This window comes from Spodoptera frugiperda, chromosome 29 (genome assembly GCF_023101765.2).
Source record: "Spodoptera frugiperda isolate SF20-4 chromosome 29, AGI-APGP_CSIRO_Sfru_2.0, whole genome shotgun sequence".
NCBI classification, from domain to species: domain Eukaryota; kingdom Metazoa; phylum Arthropoda; class Insecta; order Lepidoptera; family Noctuidae; genus Spodoptera; species Spodoptera frugiperda.
This window is the reverse complement of record NC_064240.1, coordinates 6,746,253-6,764,020: the sequence shown is the minus strand read 5'-3', so window position 1 is coordinate 6,764,020 and position 17,768 is coordinate 6,746,253. Positions and strand designations below refer to the sequence as shown.

The window sequence follows — 17,768 nt, the reverse complement described above, 5'->3', positions numbered from 1 at the left end:
TTCAAGGTCAGATGAGATGAAAATATGCATTTACCTACTTGTCTCATGTACAAATATTCTCTTAAAAATGCTAATTAATATCCTATTTGATCATATGTCTGGTAACTAAACATTTAAGTAAGAAAATGAGAGGATATTTACTCATGGATAGTTTTAAAACGTGTCGCGTCCATCGTAGCTGGCAACACGTTCCTCAATCAAGAGGAAAATGACAGACAATCGGCGACTTCCTAACATTTATCCTAGGTCAATCTAGTTAAGACTTATGCGAGTTTCCTTCTAACTGTCAGGACTGTGTTAGGAAAAGTGTTCCTCTGTTTTTATAGTCGTAGTACTGGATTTGATTCAAAACAGAATAGCCGTTTAAAGGTGAACATTTGTGCATCGCTACAATGACAGTAATTATTTTATGTATTATTTTAATATATATAAAGTTTAGCTTATCTATTAAGAATAGTAGGCGGTAGTGCGCTATTGCTTCACAAAATATTTCATCAATTCAGCTTTTGTAAGTGTTTAGTAAAGTCTAAATTGATTTTTACGCAAAATCCGATGGAAAAAATATACCGACCTAGTTTATCTTACTTCAGGCTTTACGTGTTTATAGTCTTATTTTATTAATAAGTAGATACTAAATATTTATATGCTTAAGTCACTAGGTAATAGTGTCACTTTATAACAGAATTTCAAGGAACTATTTTTGACGACCCTGTAGTCTTATCTCAGTTGTTGACAATAAATAAGTCTAAAAAACCAATATACATAACATAACCTAGACTAATATTACATACACAGGATAATATCAATAAAAAAAAAAATCGTTTCCGGATGTAATTAAGCTCAGAAAAGGCTTAATACCGGAACTATACATATTTAAATTATTGTTATTTTCAAATCTATTACAATTACAAATTAAAATTAAATGTCTTAATTGTTTAATATGAGTACGCCTTGTAAACCGTTTGTCATGTCATGTCGAGGTGAAAAGTGAAGTGATATTTACGTCATTCTATGACACGATGTCATTAAACGTGAATGTTATATTATGTTCACTGACAGATTGATTTGTAAGTGATTGTGTAATTTAAAATAAATACTGTTAATGGGTTATGCAGTTGTGATGAATGAATGTTTTTAATGACTCAAATTAAACTGGTTGAGGTTTTTCGTCCTATTTTGTTACAGCCTTGTACCTACTAATTATCTGAACATTTTAATTTGACTTCTCTTCTTCAGTTGTACCAGTAATATTGTGTTTATTTCTTAGTTTTACTTTTTAATAAGTTGAACTTTACTAGTAAACAGGTTGTCATTATAATAATATTTGTTTTTGTGTTTTATGGCCTTGAGATTATTCTAGAATAAAGAATTGTTGTTATTTGTCATTTCAATGTCAAATATTTACCGTCATTTCATATCATGATCAAAATCATAAAAAATATAAGCACACAGTCACAAAAACTTAAGTAAACACGAGAATCATGTGACAAATCTGTACCTATTAAAAGACTAAAAAAGTTGTTTTATTTATTCAACAAAGAAACAAAATAATTTGAGTTCAATTATCAATATCCCGATTGTTTCACATATAAGTACAAAACGGACATTCAGACGAAGTAGGTGTGATAAGCTTGGTTAACAAGTTTAAGATGATTCACGCGATGGACGTAACAATAGTTAACATTCGGATGTGATTTTTAAGAAATTAACAAGATAAAGAGATGATAACATAAAATATGTTTTTGTTTGAAATAATCAAATAGGTATGTTGCATTTTGGCTTTATGTTTTTAACTGTTTTGAGACATTAACGAGATAATATAATTTATTGAAATGAGCATGAGACTAATTAATACATGTCTTTTTTTTTAAACAACACCTATTATATTTATTTATTTTTTAGTAGAAAAACATACCTATATGATATCTACGTATCAATGATATTAATCTACAAAATCGTTACTTAGCTAGAGTTTATTAGGTAGTCTCCATGATAATTTATCTAAATCTTATTTGATATTTTAAAAGAGTAACAAATTCGAAGCTACGCTTTGGAATGAGTTCGTCGCTTCACTGATGGACCGACTGGCAGACTATAATTTATTACTTTATTTCTTGACATTTTAAAATTTAGGTACTTTTTTATCGTTTAATTGGAATAAATGATTTGACTTTGACTTTTTTGTAACTATAATCAATATGGGTCAACGAACTCATACTTCGTTAGCGAAGTGTGGTTCGCATATTGATTTATATCATGAGTTGATAAAAAATCTGGTCTGTATCCAACTTGCATCATGAAATAGATAATTCCTTTCATTAATCATAATGATTAGTCGCCATCTTTTTGTTTTTTCATTAGTTTCCATACAAAAATTGCTGATTTATTAGTATAGACAAAAAGATGATTAATTACTTTCAAATAAATAATAATTAAATTTACTCGTAAAAAATATAAATATAATATATATATATATTATATTTATATTTTTTACGAGTAAATTTATATATATATATAAATCTACTAATTTAAAAATAAACAGAATTTTCATTTAATCGGGTACTTGATAACTTTGTCTATTTTAGGTAACAGGATTAAGAATTGAATGATTTTGGCATTTCCTAATTAATAATAATAAATAGTGAGTTTCAGTAGAGACAGCAAAGCAAACCCTATAATAACATATATATCGTTAAATATCTACTGTCAAACATTTTACATAATCATACATAATGCGAGAATTACATATCGTTTATAATAATATTACATTGCACGACCCGTTATGAATTATAATGTCATATTTAAATTATACCAACACACAGGCGAAAATTTCTACCGGAAGTGTCATGCATCCTAGTTGTATGCGCATACGCAAAGCGGCGTGATTTCGTGTGTGGCCATGAAATGAGCCGAAGCGGATGTAATAGCGAAATTCTCTGAACACATGTTACTCGTATGTATTTATATCCGATTAATGAATAATGTCAGCCAATTTAAAAATGGCTCTGTTTATTCGATTCTTCTAACCTTATGCAAAATCAGTCACGATCCCATAAATCATATTCGATTTGTTTTTTTACCAACTGTTAATATTTAAGGTAGCTTCTAATTAGGATAATGCTTATTAACAATAAAAAGCAGATTTATTATGACTTTTATTAAAAACCTTGCCCTTTTTATAATTTAATGCGTTTTTGACACATGCATTAGTGATGGACATTTTATAGCTTGTTTTTTTTTTGTTATTTATTGATTTCTGATTGGCATCTGTATAAATTAATAAAATTTTAAAAATATTTCAATTGTGACGTAATCAATTAAGACCGTACAGGTGCAAAGCCTACTGTTTTAAAGAGCCTTGACATTTCAGTATGTTAAAATACATCTCTCAACGCAAGAATCATTGATCGCGGGGACGATTACGAATTACCAACGATTATATGATTAAGAGGTAGGTATGGTTAATTTATTCAATGTTAATTGATAGCTCCCGGCATTTTCTTTAAAAATACAACTTTTTAGACCTTCACTTACAATAACTAGGTACTTAAATGTGAATCACTTCAAATTATGGAATATTTTGCACTGATGAAATATTCATGATTTGTAGAAAGGTTACATTTGTGGTTTACGACAACATCCCTTTGCTAATTAAATGGTTTTAGCATTGAATTATGTTTTGATATTTACAAAAATCTATTTAGATCATTTATATTTAATGAAGTATTTTATTCGTATTCGATTTACATACCTACGTTTGTGTATGTTCCGAATTTAACTCGTCGGTTTTATGGCCACACCAGTAATGTAAAAATAATAAACACCCCTGCTCTCTTCCAGTTTCAGAATGACACTACTTTTCCATCGTTCACATTGCGTTTAAATAAGAGAAAATGTTTTAGAAGTTTCATTATACATTTGGTTTCAAAATTTCCATGATTTTGGACTTGGAAGATTGTATAGTCTCTTTAAGAATTGTTTGTAAGAACTCAGTTAGGCTCTTAAATAAATAATTGTATAAAAATAAAAGTTTTAAACTCAATCATATCGTTATGTTCAACTAAAGCCATTCTCTCCTTTTATTGATTTGGTATTGGGAAAATATGTATCGATGTTTCAGAATTCAGATTTTTACTGTTTTTCTTCACATCCGATAACAATAACTATTTTTATATTCCAAACAAGTTTATGAATGAATTGGAAACGAATAAATATGTCACGAGAAATAAAATTGTTGTAAACGAATGTTAAAACATTTCTATTTTAGTTTTAAATTGTTAAAAATCTTTACTTTATAATGGTTACTGAAGATAATATGACATGAATGGATGATATGTAATTGAATCTATGACTCATTAAGTATTATATAAAAAGAGTATGTTGAAAGGTTAAGACCAAGATTCTATAGAACATGAGTTTATTACTAGATACTTAACAAAGATATCTCAATAACGACCTTATTTACCTCTCACTAAATATCATTTTTGACTACAGAGATGTGCAAAATGGAATGGCACGATTTTCTAAAATAAGTATTAAGTTTTATTTACATTGCTGTGCCATTTATATTTGTACTTACGAATATTTGAGGTAACAATTTGTTTAAGCTATTGACGTTGCTTTACCTGTAGAGAAGATTACCAAATGATAGGTAAAATATGCAATACCTACTTACTGAAATGGCAATAGGCCGTCCTATTGCCATTTCTATTCTATCGGTGTACCGATAACCGTTTTGGGACAAATGTAGTGTATGTATAAAGTATTCTTTCACCGAAGGATAGGAATAAGTGGCGAGTAACTAACTGTTTGAAAGGAAATCATTCCATGAATAGGGAATTACGATACGACTCTCAGTACTGAAGAATACGATGCAAGAAGGAGGTAGAGTAACATGCAGCTTATTAGCTTAGATAGAGTGACGATATTCAAAAGTTGCCTGCCAGTCGTTGTTAAACATAAAGCTCAGTAGGCTATGGAGCCGAAAATGGATGGAAACAAGCTGAATCAAAATTTACATAGCAGATAATAGATGGTACGGACACTTGAAGACAGATTGATTTATGGATATACATGGTGTTAAGCCTGAAGCTCAGTGGTTTGTAGGCCTGCAGTCGATAGAAATGAGCTGATGATGATGATGTATGAGGCTAGTTCCACTGAATCAAAATTGACATAGAAAATAATACGTGGTGCGGACACTTGAAGACAGATTGATTTATGGATAAATGGCCAATGGTACTTGAGTAGGTGCCTATTGATTGATATTTGTGATTGATGATTATGACTAGTGATTTGAACTCATGATGACCTTCTTAGTACCGTTTTCATTTACACTGCCACTGCTGTTGAGCAAAAATTATTTATTACTTCGGTAGCCTTTTTTGGTATCCTGTTTCTTCACTATTTTATCAGTTCCTTTTAGATTATTAGAATAGTATTTATACTGAGTATCTGTATAAATAGTCCAAGGCAAAGAAATATATAATGTTTTTCTATCCTGCTATTAAACATTGACCATTATTTAGGTGAACATTTTACATGAAATAATATTGTTTGGCACTTTTTTATGATACTTACGAATTTTGTTGTATTTATGAAGGATATCGCAGATTCTGCATCACAAGGGGCCAAACCGATCAGACAAAGATACACCATACAAAGTAACTCGTGATCTACCATTTTACAATGAAAACGATAATTTAGAGATCAAATATTTTTCCTTCCATCGAACTGAAATCCTGATCACTTCATTTGATGTGATGATAATTTAATAACATGTATTTTAGGTTGATAACTTGATTTGTATGTGTTTTGCACTCAAAATTGATTTGTTTCAAATTTTTGTTTCAGGTACTAAATTCAGTTTGTTGTCTGCGAAGATGTTTGTAAGTACTTGCTTTGTAATTTGATTAGCAACTTTAAATATATTTTTCCATTTGAAGTTTTCTTTTTATTGTTTTTTGCAGCTTACTTTTTTAGGTATTTGCAACGTTTATTAGAGATGTTGGTATTCGAAAAACGTTTGTATTTCTTGTTACATATAAGTAAAATATACTTAAGACAAAAACTTTAAAAGCACTTTATACCTAAGAGTTATTTTAGAATTCAAATTTCTTCCGAGTCTTAGTTTTACGTTATAAAGTCGTTCAATTTTACTAAAAAACAATTTTAACTTATCATCGACTTAATGGAGCTAAACATAGGAGTTGTTTACAACTAAAAATCGAAATGAAGTGTCAAGTTTGCTCCAAATAATTTTATGGGCTTTTATTTAAAAATAGTTTATACCCACTGTTTGATGGAAACGTCTGGAATTCTCTGATTTTTAATTATCATTATTTATAGAAATTACGTTTTTTTATTAAAAACACCAGTTTTATTACCAACCAGATTGTTTTTTTAAGTAAATTATATGTAAATTAATTACTAATAAAAGTTGCTCACATCATTTATAAAAACATTTCGTGGGAAGTAATTCGTTATCAATGTAATTACAATTGAACACAAATTCGTTTTGTAGTTACTAGCGACATCTAGCGGTAAGAACCGGAACAAACAACAGACAGAGGTTAAGTTTACATTAATAATTTCTCGATTTCCTTTGTAAATTTTAAGTGATATTTTGTTATTATGTTTCTAAAAATCATATCTTTCATATATGTTTGTTCATGTTCTACCTTGTCTATCACGATTTTGCACCTTAAAAGCAATCACGAACTACACAACATCTATGTGAACAGTTCATTATAGCTCTCTATTTTTATGCTATTTATATACTCGTATAATGTGAGTATATGTATAAACATATAATTATAAGTGTGAGTTTATGTAGATATATAAGTAAAATGCGTCACTGTAGTAATTTTACAATGAGGAAACGACGTGAGTCCGTAATTTCGCATTACATTTAGTGCCACCGTTTAGAATACTCATCTTAATAATGCTTATGTAAAACTTGAAGGACATAAGGCTCATATTGGGACGTAAAAAGGATGAATTGTGTAGTTAGTTATTCAGCTTACTTAGAGTTAATTATATGTTATGTAAAACTGCGTTCTTGTGTTTTCTATTGAAAACAAAAATATCCTATTTGTTGGTTTGAATTTATTACACTAACTATCGTACTCAGAGACATTTAATGATTACTTTAACAATTCTTTAGTAAGGATTTTGTTGCGAAAACAATTGCTAAGGTCTGGTTTAAGTGATCATTAAATTAAATGACTCCGAGTGTGGCGGTAAGTGTAAATATTTCAGAGTAATTGAGAATCTACAGTATTACCCCAGGACTTCTTCATAAAATTCCATTAATTATTGATAGCAAACTTCAATCTTTGAATGACTGCGTAAATCCTTCACACATCGTAGTTTACACGTGTATTCAATGCTTAGCTTAATTATTACCTATCACAGAAACATCATCAAACAATAAAAAAGTAGACTTTGGCATCAACATCAACCTATTAATAGACCTTTGATCGTGGGACAAAAACTACAGCTCCAAAGTACGAAGTCATTGGGAGATTTCCAAAAAAACAAGCTCCTTGGAAATTCTATCGTATGTGTTTTTAGCAATCAAAGTTTATTTTATACCTTACTTCTATCGACCTTTGAATTTGACGTCAGATATGGCTCTAAATGGGTACAAAGTCTATCAGATAAAATGATTTAAAGCAATTTAGACACGTGAGGAAAACCGGTCATAAAACTATGTTTTTATAATTTGAATCCTAAAATATTTAGCGAAACTTGTTGAAAAGTCATTGTTTATATCTAAAAAAGAAATTAGGAAACAGGTTATTTGGAAAGTCCATTATGGTATTTTTGTATCAAAATTTATGAGTAGGTGTAAATTCTATTGATCTTTGGAATTGACATCAAAAGAGCGTCAATGTTGTGTGCCAAGTCCACCATTTAAAATAATAAAAAAACGTTTTTTGCACTAGAGGAAAACCCGATAAACGATAAGATATATTTTTAAACTTATCAAAGATCCGCAATAAATTTAAAATAGACTTATTTGAGGAAATTCGAAAATGTGTTTCTTGGAACACAATATCACGTGATATATTTTTTTGAATTTATATCTTTTTTTATTTTATTTATTAGTGCAATATATTGTATCAGATGATTATTTTTCCTTATTAGGTGTTAATACTATTAAGTAAAGTGATTTATAGTGCAGATTTTGTACTAAAGGAAAATCCATACATCAATATACTTCCATTGTTTTTGTAGTCCAAAAATAAAAGCAAATTGTTGATTGTTTGACTATCATGTACCTTTTGTTACGAGAATTTAAATGTGAATGCTTACTTATAATTAAAATACTAATAGTGCTTATTTATCCTCTTTTCACGCTAGTTCTTCTAATAGTGCAGTTAAGTTAGTTCTATATTTAAAACATTGTTTCTTTTATATAAGATCGTGTCAAGAGCTACTCGTAAATAAACCACATCACTTCCTAGATGCTCACATTATTGTGTGTCCTAAGGAAAATCTATAATAAATAGCTTTACGCCTAATTATGTGTATGCACAATACACTCGTGATTCCACTATAATCATCGCAGAGCAAATCGAATCCACGTCACGATTATATGGAATTATATAATTATGATTAGCTCGTAAATATGTGGCGATTTGCATTATATGAATAGAATATCAGGCGCCTATTCTTCTTATAGGAAACTGGCTTCTTCTCATATGTCATATTTGCATTAAATGCCTTACTAGTTTCATAACTATAAGGCGTGACCCTATCGTCAAAGAGCGATCATATTTTCCGGCTATATTATGGTGTTACTGAAGACAATGAAATCGAAAAATACTTACCGACACTTTTGAGAAGTTGGGACCTTTCATCACCAACATAATATTCGATTCCAAATTTAAAAAAAAAACTCGTGGTTCACAAAAATGTATGAAATCGATGGTGACTTTTGTATGCAGACGGGATGGAAGCTCTTAAAGGAGGCAGCGATGCGGTAAGATGTTGTTAGAAGTACGTGTGATGTGAAAACGTGACCAAAGAAGAAAATGAACGGTTTCATGAAAAAATTGTAGGATATCAAGAATTGATGGTTACAAATGAGAGAAGGAAAAATATTTTATTAAAACAGATGTTTATAGTCAACATTGTACTGTCAGGTAAGAATTTTCATTAAGAAAAGCTAAATGATATTTATTTAGATTTTAATCGAAGAATCCATTTAATTTTAACTTGGTTTTCAATTTATATCTGTTCATCTCTTATGGAAACTGGCGTTCTAGTGTACGCACAACATAATAATTTATTTGAAACAGCTGGTCTCGTGAGCCTATGTATTTTTTTTATATACTATGTTAGATGAAGATGTATAAATTAGCAGTTAGTTATCACTTTTACTAGAGGTTCCAGCAGGTTTCTTACACCTTGACATCCAGTTTCTCAAGAACTCTAGCCATTAATATATTTGTCTGCATATATTAGCAAGAATACAAAAATACTTAGAAACATTTTATTGCTAAGCCCAACTTTTTTTTTACTTTACATCATGATTTTCATTCTACAAAGAGATATCTAATCAAATCAAAATAAATACATATATTAAATAATGAAAGAAAATAAAAACATGTTGGCTAGCAAGAATTCCTATGGTAATAAAATAATTGTACAATAAAGTTGCAGAATAAATAAATAAATAAAAAATATTAATAATAAAAAAATATCAGAATTACTTTTCACCACTTATGTTGTGAGTTCCCATGCGATAAGATGAACTTATCGGCATAAATCGAACTCAATACCAAACTCGTGATAATGCTGAGAACTTCTTATATTAAAAATACGTCTACATCTCTAGCCCAATTTAATACCTTGCTCGACAATCAACAGTCACGCCGTACTCGTCTCATAAAAGAGTACATTTTTTAAATTCTTTAATAATGTCATCTTAACTGGTAAATTAAGATTACAGTAATATGCGTCATTTTAAAGACAACGTTTTGAACTCATTATGACACTTTTATTTGCTCTTTATGTACTTTTATTTGCGAAAATTTTAAATTATGCGACATGATTCATGAGTTTTATGAATTTGAATCACGCAAAGAATTAATTCCAGGTTACATTATTAGGGTCGTAATTAGTATGTTCTCGCTTTCTTTCGAAATGCACCTGTAAGTACTTTCGACACTTAGTAAAGTGACTGAATATGATAAATAAGTATCAGTAAGTCATTGTAGTTTTATGGTCATACATGAGTCCTTTTGTCCAAGAAAAACGGTTTGTTTTCGTTTAAACCATTAAAATCTTAATAATCTAATATTAAAATGAGTTCTTTTTGTTACGGTAGTGATCAGTTACAAGTACGACAAATTGTAAATACGTACAAAATAGAATACATACCTCCATTGCTTTTTAATTTACACAGGTCAGTGTAACGGAAATGTAAAAAAAAAATATTTAAGCCTCGTGATTTTATAAATTTTCAACGAACTCCAAACACCGGTTTGCCTTTACAAATGATTATTGAAAAAGTGGTTTAAATTAATTAGACTTGAAAAGCACCTGTTTAAGTTTGGAGCAAAATTAAACATAATAATAAAATTAGAGGTTCCCAGTGCCGATTGCGATTCGCTCGTCACGAGTTTGCATGTTTTGAAGCGACGCCGACGAACAATTCAAAATAATCATAATTTTAAACTTTTTATTCTTTTTTTGTTATCTTCGGTTGTATTTCGTTCTCTTCAATTGTATCTTTTAAATAGTTTTCGGCACAAAACATCACGCACTTTAATCCCTAAGGAATAGAAGGAGAGCATGAAGCAGAACCTCATGCTATTATTAAGAATCTTCCTAAAGTTTAAAAAAATTAAATAAAAATTTACCGATACGGAAATCGAAGTTAGGACGCTTTATTTGGCAGCCGCACTTATAACCACTCGACCTACGGGAAAGCCTACTTCATATAAATTGTGCATTACAATAAGGAATAAAAAAGTCATAATTATGTGAAAATTGTATATAAGTAAGTATGTTTGCATATTTAATACAAACATTTAATTAAATCGGTTCTTATTTTTAAATCGGCGATAAATTCTATTAGTCATGTAAATACCTTCTCAAATATTTTTATCATCTTTTGTTTATTCATTAATTCCTTGAAAACAATAACAGCTGTTATACTCATGATTATTCAAAAACAAATAACCTTACATCCATCTTATTTTAACCCTGAAACACAGTTTCTTTAATTGCAATCAATGCTAATGAACCAATTTTAAATCCGATCTCAAATTAACATAAAGGATAAAATGTAGAATGAAATATTTAAGATGCAAATACATAATAATATCTTGTTATCTAATCTCAAAAGGAATCAGTATCAATCAAGGTTTTACATACAATTACGCAAATAAACTTGTTATCAACAATAATTGTGCTTTATCATTTCCTAGTTCATAGTTATTGTGAAAATGCAATTTAAGTAAAGCCATCATTAATTTTTACACGAGCAAAAACACTTATACCACTTATCCTACATTAATAAAAGGTTTCAGTACAAAAAAAAGATTCGTATAGTTCGAGATTGCGTTTACTTTCGACTAATCTGTCGTCAACAAACGCAGGTATCGACGCACTCCGAGATTTTCCGGCTGTGGAGCCTTCGACCCGTAAACTCGATCGAAATGAAAATGTAATTATCGAAGTAAACAATGGTCAAGTCGTTTGGCGGCATTCGTGCGTCGAACATCGCGGCAGTCGCACGCGCGCTGTGCAAAACAGGTACAAGCGACGAACGATCGTACGGTTTACCTTATCGCGTGTTCCTTATATCGCATTGTTCGAACGAGATGCACTTATCATCATGCCATACAATCGAAAGTGATAAATGATTCAGTACCGCGGATGCACTTGACATTGACGCGTCAAAATCTCGATGTAAGTTAAGTGATCAAATGTTGTTCCAGTGGCAGTGCTCTCAACAATTAGTTACGGCACTTATGAATATTCATACTTTTTGTATTATTTATCCGGAAAACTCCGTTTGTTATCTGCATTTTATTGTTGAAGTATCATTGTTATGGTGATTCTAGACGTTAGGCTTATTATGCGTTAACATCACTAAATTAGTGGAGATTAGTGGAAATAACTATTGAATTGCCTTGTCATATTGTACATGCCTATTTTTTCTTTCATTATAAATGAGGTATTTACCGGTGTGGCTAATTTATGTTCGTTTATTTTACGACGTTACTACGGCAATAATTGTGTATTTTTGCTATTTTAAAAGAATATAAAAACAGTGGACTATTTGTCATTAATGTCAAGCTATTTTTTCCTGAGCGCTTCAAGGGTATGACAGCGCGCGGTTTTCTGCCGATCACGTGCGTCGGATGCGTTTACGCAGTGTGAAGCGCGCTGTTTAGGAGTTTACGATCCATTTGGAGTGCTAATCAAACAGGTTCCTTTTTTTATTTAGATATTACAATTAGTAGCTTTTTTATATACCATTCATATTATTAACAAGAAGTAAAGAGTATCTTAGATGTATTTTTTTATATTATATAATAATAATAATATCAACCGTCAAGTATTCAATATCGTTCACTGTCATTAGCTATCAATATATAATTATTTAATTTTATAAATAGTTAAAACAAATTAAGGACAAGTTCTGTGTTCATAAAATCTCAATTAAAGTAGAGATAACTTAATGAGATTTATATCTATTACGTACTTCAAAATGAATAACTGTTTTTGAAAATATGAATGACATAAATATATTTTGAATTAAGAAATACTAAACATTTTACTTATATAACAGAGTGACTGAATCGTGAAAAGAGTTTAAATGAATGTTCAAAAAACAAAATGAAATATGAGCAGTGCATTCATACATTTAAAAGAATCTTTTCATTTATTCAGGCAGGTAGTACTTTAACCCTGTATTCGCTTGACTACTAAGATATAATTATGTAAATAGCATGTGACAAAAACCACGAGCGTACTGACGTATATACAGATAAGTGAAGTTCTCGGTTTGTGTACATTTCAAACGTTGATTTTGTGAACACGTCTCACAATGTCAACTTATTGTTTACACATGTAAGTCTTGAAAATTATGTGTTTTTTATTTTTGATTCTAATATATTTTTTTTAGTGTAGGACGTCTCTATACTATATCTTAAGTAGTTTATTTTGTTGCATCTGTGACGATTTCTTTTAACTTTAAATATGAAACAAAGGTAAAAAATTATATAGAATTAATAAAAGTACCTACCTAAAGTATATGTACCATACTTTAGGTATTATATTACATGTGACATCTGGAATGTAGAATACTTACAACCTCTTCAAACAATGTAAAATTCATAAGTGCCTTACTAGATTTGCAATTCTGAGTGAGTGAAGATGTGTTTTAATTTATTATCAATTAGAAACACGTGCTAATGTTTAAATAAAATACAACTAAAACCCTCTTGTACATTTTAATCAAGGCTTATATTTATGGTTATCAAATAAAAGACAATAATAATTTTGTTCAATAAAACCTGCGTAATTGAGGTCGGAATTAGCTCAAACAATTATACTTAATACAAACAATTAAAACAAATCGAAACCTATTTTAATGTAATAGCACCTAAATAAAAATATAATGGCTAATAAAATGCTGTAACTACGATAATATCAATAACTGCGGTGGATTGACCTTGGTCAAGCCCGTAGTTAATAAATCAAATGAAAAAAACTGTCGTGAACATTTTTCGTTTCGGTATTTTATCGAATATGCCAAACTTTTTGAATGGAACGCATTGCCACTGGAAACAATTAAAATTCGTTCAAAAACTAGTGTAAAACTTCTAATGTTTGCTTGTTTCTTTATAGATAAATCGATAAAAAGTCGATTCTTATCAGAACGACATCAACGAACATAGTTAAGAGCAACGAAACAATTGATCGGGCAGCGGAAGAGGAAATCATCGTTGTTACAGTGACGGATCGCGAAAAAAGTCATCGTAGTGACTAGAGATCAGATCACTTGATCAAATAGTTATAGTTCTGTGTTTATTGTGTGCTCCAAGTGAACCAAACCTGTGCCCTGTGCAGTGATTATTTGCGATGACACGTGCGATTTTCACATGTGATTTTTAGTCGCAAATCGCAGAAAAACTGGAGGTCGACACGAATGAGGTGTCAGTTGTCGTCCAGCTGACAACAGATGTCATCCCCATTGAAGTCGGTGAGTCAGACGTCCATAAAAGAAAACAGTATATTTATGAGTGGTACTAAATAATTTTTCGACATTTGCATTGTGATCCTTTGTGATAATCACTGCACTGTCGTGTGGCTTACGTGATCTATCTACGCTTTTACACCTTCGACACGTTTTGTTTACTTTAATGTTTATCGGAATTGCCATCGCCTCGCTAAATAGCGGTAAGCAAACTACTGATTATCACTTCGAATAATAGGTCATTAATAATTTCATAGCTTCGTGTTTGATAGACGTTTTTGTTGTTTGACTAGCAAAGACGTAAGGAGAATTTAAGTACACGTTCAAAATTCTAATGTAAATTTTAAAATATTAGCTCAGTATTTGTGCTGTTTTAATTAATGAAAATGCAGTAATTCTATTTGCATACCATTAGGGTTAGGTATGGTTCTAAATACCTTATTTAGTGGTGATACTTGTAGTATGTGTATTAGTACCTACTGAGTGCTCAGTGCGTCAGTAACAGTTTGATTTATCTCAGTAACTTCTCTACGGCTTACATTTTCCTAAACTAAAATTTCATCAACTTTTTTCTTCGTTTGTCTATTTATTTATGTGGTTCATCTGGGGGCACGGCAGTGCCCCGGCCATACCATCCTTTTCTCGAAGCAATTCGGGCCTTTTTCGACCCCCTATAATTCGGTTGTGGATAAAGCAAGAAACCTGAATCTTCAGTAACTAATCCGGCATTGTATAAACACGGAATATTTAAAATTTCAGTCAATTTGAACCAGTAGTTTAAGAATGACAACTTGTTAAAGTTTCTAAATTTTGTCACTCACTGACTCACCGATCATCAAAAGTCCAAGGCACTTCTAGCAGACTTAGAAGCTTCATATTTGGAATACATATAGAGTTTAGTGTCTTAATCATGGGAAAACTTAAATATTTTGTAATTTCGGTCCAGTTTTCCAAATACACCAACTGCATCAACTTTGTAATCCCATATAAATATATGGGATTACAAAGTTATTTATGCAGTTATATTAATATCATAAGACCTTTAACAAAATTCGTTAGAAGTAGATGGTATCAAAAAGAAAGGCTCTAAAAAAGAAGTGAGATCCCATCAAAAACATCCTGTAAAACCCAAGTCTCGCAGCTCAGTCTTTCTACCGTCAAAAGTTGTGAGATCCATGTAATACCAAGTCGGTTAATCTATTTAGTGTCTACTTGAAGGACCTTCTGTCTTAAGTTATTACATAAGTTATTATCATGCCAATATTAAATATTTAACGTTTTAAACAAATAGATCGACTTGGACATCGCATGAAAACAAAATGAATATTACAATATTATATTAGATTCTTTAGTCTCTCGCGCCTCACGCGATTGAAACTCTCGTTCCTGTTGGTCGCTGGCCCGTCGTGCTGTGTAGTGTGATACATACTAATAATCAAATCAAGCGATGTCCAAGTCGATCTATTTGTTTAAAACGTTAAATATTTTTAATATTGGCATGATAATAACTTATGTAATAACTTAAGACAGAAGGTCCTTCAAGTAGACACTAAATAGATTAACCGACTTGGTATTACATGGATCTCACAACTTTTGACGGTAGAAAGACTGAGCTGCGAGACTTGGGTTTTTTACAGGATGTTTTTGATGGGATTTACTATTTTTGACAATAAGTCATTTAAAAATAACGTCATCCTCTTCTTTTTTTGTGAAAATTATTTCCACAGTCGCCTACATGCAACGATTTACCAGCACTCAGTTTTTTAAAAAGCATTCATAACCGCGTCTAATTAGAAAACACATTCGGCATTAGATGTACTGTATCGAATTTGGTTAAAACGATTATTTTACTCGATTATCGAGTATCGAGTACTTGGACATCGTATGTTTGAGTCGATTAATTAATGCAAAAAATGTCCTCTTTACTAATTCGTCTTGGTACAGTACTCTTCGAAGATGGCAAACCGGTTTTGCTTGTGTTTTTGTGCCGACACGAGTACAGATAGTGTCCACTTTAAATTAAGAAACTTCTTGCCTAAATTAGGATGTTCTAAAAATACTAAAATGAACTCATTAAATAATTATAACCACAAATCTCTTTTAAAATAGAATTTTCGGTAGTTTTCCTTAAGTAATAAATTCAAACATCGTTGTTCAAAAGATGCCGTTATGATTTATGTATTATGCAAGCACATTGTTGTAAGTGACTTCGGAAAGTTTCAATTTTAAGTCAGTTCTATTTTTAGAAATAGGTATTTAGGCATTACACGTGTAGATACAAACATAAACAAGATAGTTGGATCGAAATGTATCTTTCCATTAGACTTTCGTCAGATTAAGATAGAGGTACGTAAGCATATAAGCACAGAATAAAATGAGTTTGACAATTAAGTTGTATGACCTATTCACCTAACTAACTAACTAATAGTCAAGGTTATCCAACTAGTTTCAAGTCGTGTCGGAGTCCATAAATCATGAGCAACGATTTTAACTGTGAACTTTTGCGACATAATTTTTTTTTCAAAATACGTTACTATTTTTTATTCATCGTTCACCGACATTATTTATTAATGTCAACATTATCTATTAAGCCGGTTTTAATTGCCGTCATTAGCATATAACTTTTAAGGACAGATTTTCTTAGGCGCTTCTAGATTCAAAATTGCATAACCTTTTCTGGAATGATGTAATCAAAACAATGTAGATCTAATATTGGTATAATTATAAAGCAAAAAGCTTAGAAAAAACTTGAGTAAATGTATGGGTGTCGGTTTGTTTGAACGGAATAAATAATCTCAAATATTTAGTCATGTTATTATGTTAGAAAGCACCGTGCAGGATATGATATCATATTTTAATGGAAGTTCAACAGCTGTCAAGACTGAATTAAAAATCTTTAGTAGATATTATAGACATTACAAAATAAGAACTAAGAGTTTAAGAAGTCAATAAACTATTAATTTATCAACCAATTCAACCTCGAAACTATTTAAAACAACAACACAATTAAGAAAGTAAGAAACCTAATTTCACCATTTTAAAAATGGGGTTAAAATTGTATTTATCTCATTCAACCTTGCGAGTTGTATTTGTTATAAAAACAAGAGCGGCGCCCGTGACCTTGTCAAGGCGTCTGAGCGATGATGATAAAGAGGACGAAACAATACACCGTACGAGGATACATCGCTTATCAAAACCACTTAAGGCTGCGTGTCCGTTTTATTTACACTTTATTGCAATTTTTATAGTATTTTATCTATTTCTGTATATAACCATTTTACCTTTTTTTAGCTTCACCAGTTGTTCCGGGTGTATGTATGTGAAATTATTTGAGTTTGTCTTAAATGCATCGCACAACTGTTTAAGTAGATGTTTCATTTGGTATGTGCCTATCAATCACCACTTTTAGAGTATAAAAGAAGAATTTTGTAAATAATTATTATTCGGTTTATCTTCATTTATGAAGTTTTAAATATATGCTCTTCTTCTAAAATGGCTATGTCTACGGAAATGTATACTTCGAATACAAAAATGTGTTGATTTT

The 17,768-nt window shown here is 30.5% G+C and overlaps 1 protein-coding gene across 7 annotated transcripts in view; it reads left to right on the top strand.

The window, feature by feature from the left end:
- Positions 1 to 17,768, top strand: part of LOC118268363 (uncharacterized) — a 222,818-nt gene that overhangs the window by 63,838 nt on the left and 141,212 nt on the right. Inside the window, exons 1-2 of one of the 7 annotated variants that reach the window (XM_035582819.2) lie at positions 11,734 to 11,928; positions 13,876 to 14,230. The exons of 5 other annotated variants lie outside the window; for them this stretch is intronic. Coding sequence is in view for 1 of the 2 variants with exons in the window: in XM_035582818.2 (XP_035438711.1) it covers positions 14,391 to 14,427 (37 nt within the window). In the remaining variant the exon portion in view is untranslated. Of the gene's footprint in view, positions 1 to 11,733; positions 11,929 to 13,875; positions 14,231 to 14,375; positions 14,428 to 17,768 lie in introns of those variants that run through there. One more of the 7 variants, XM_035582818.2, reaches the window with a different exon arrangement.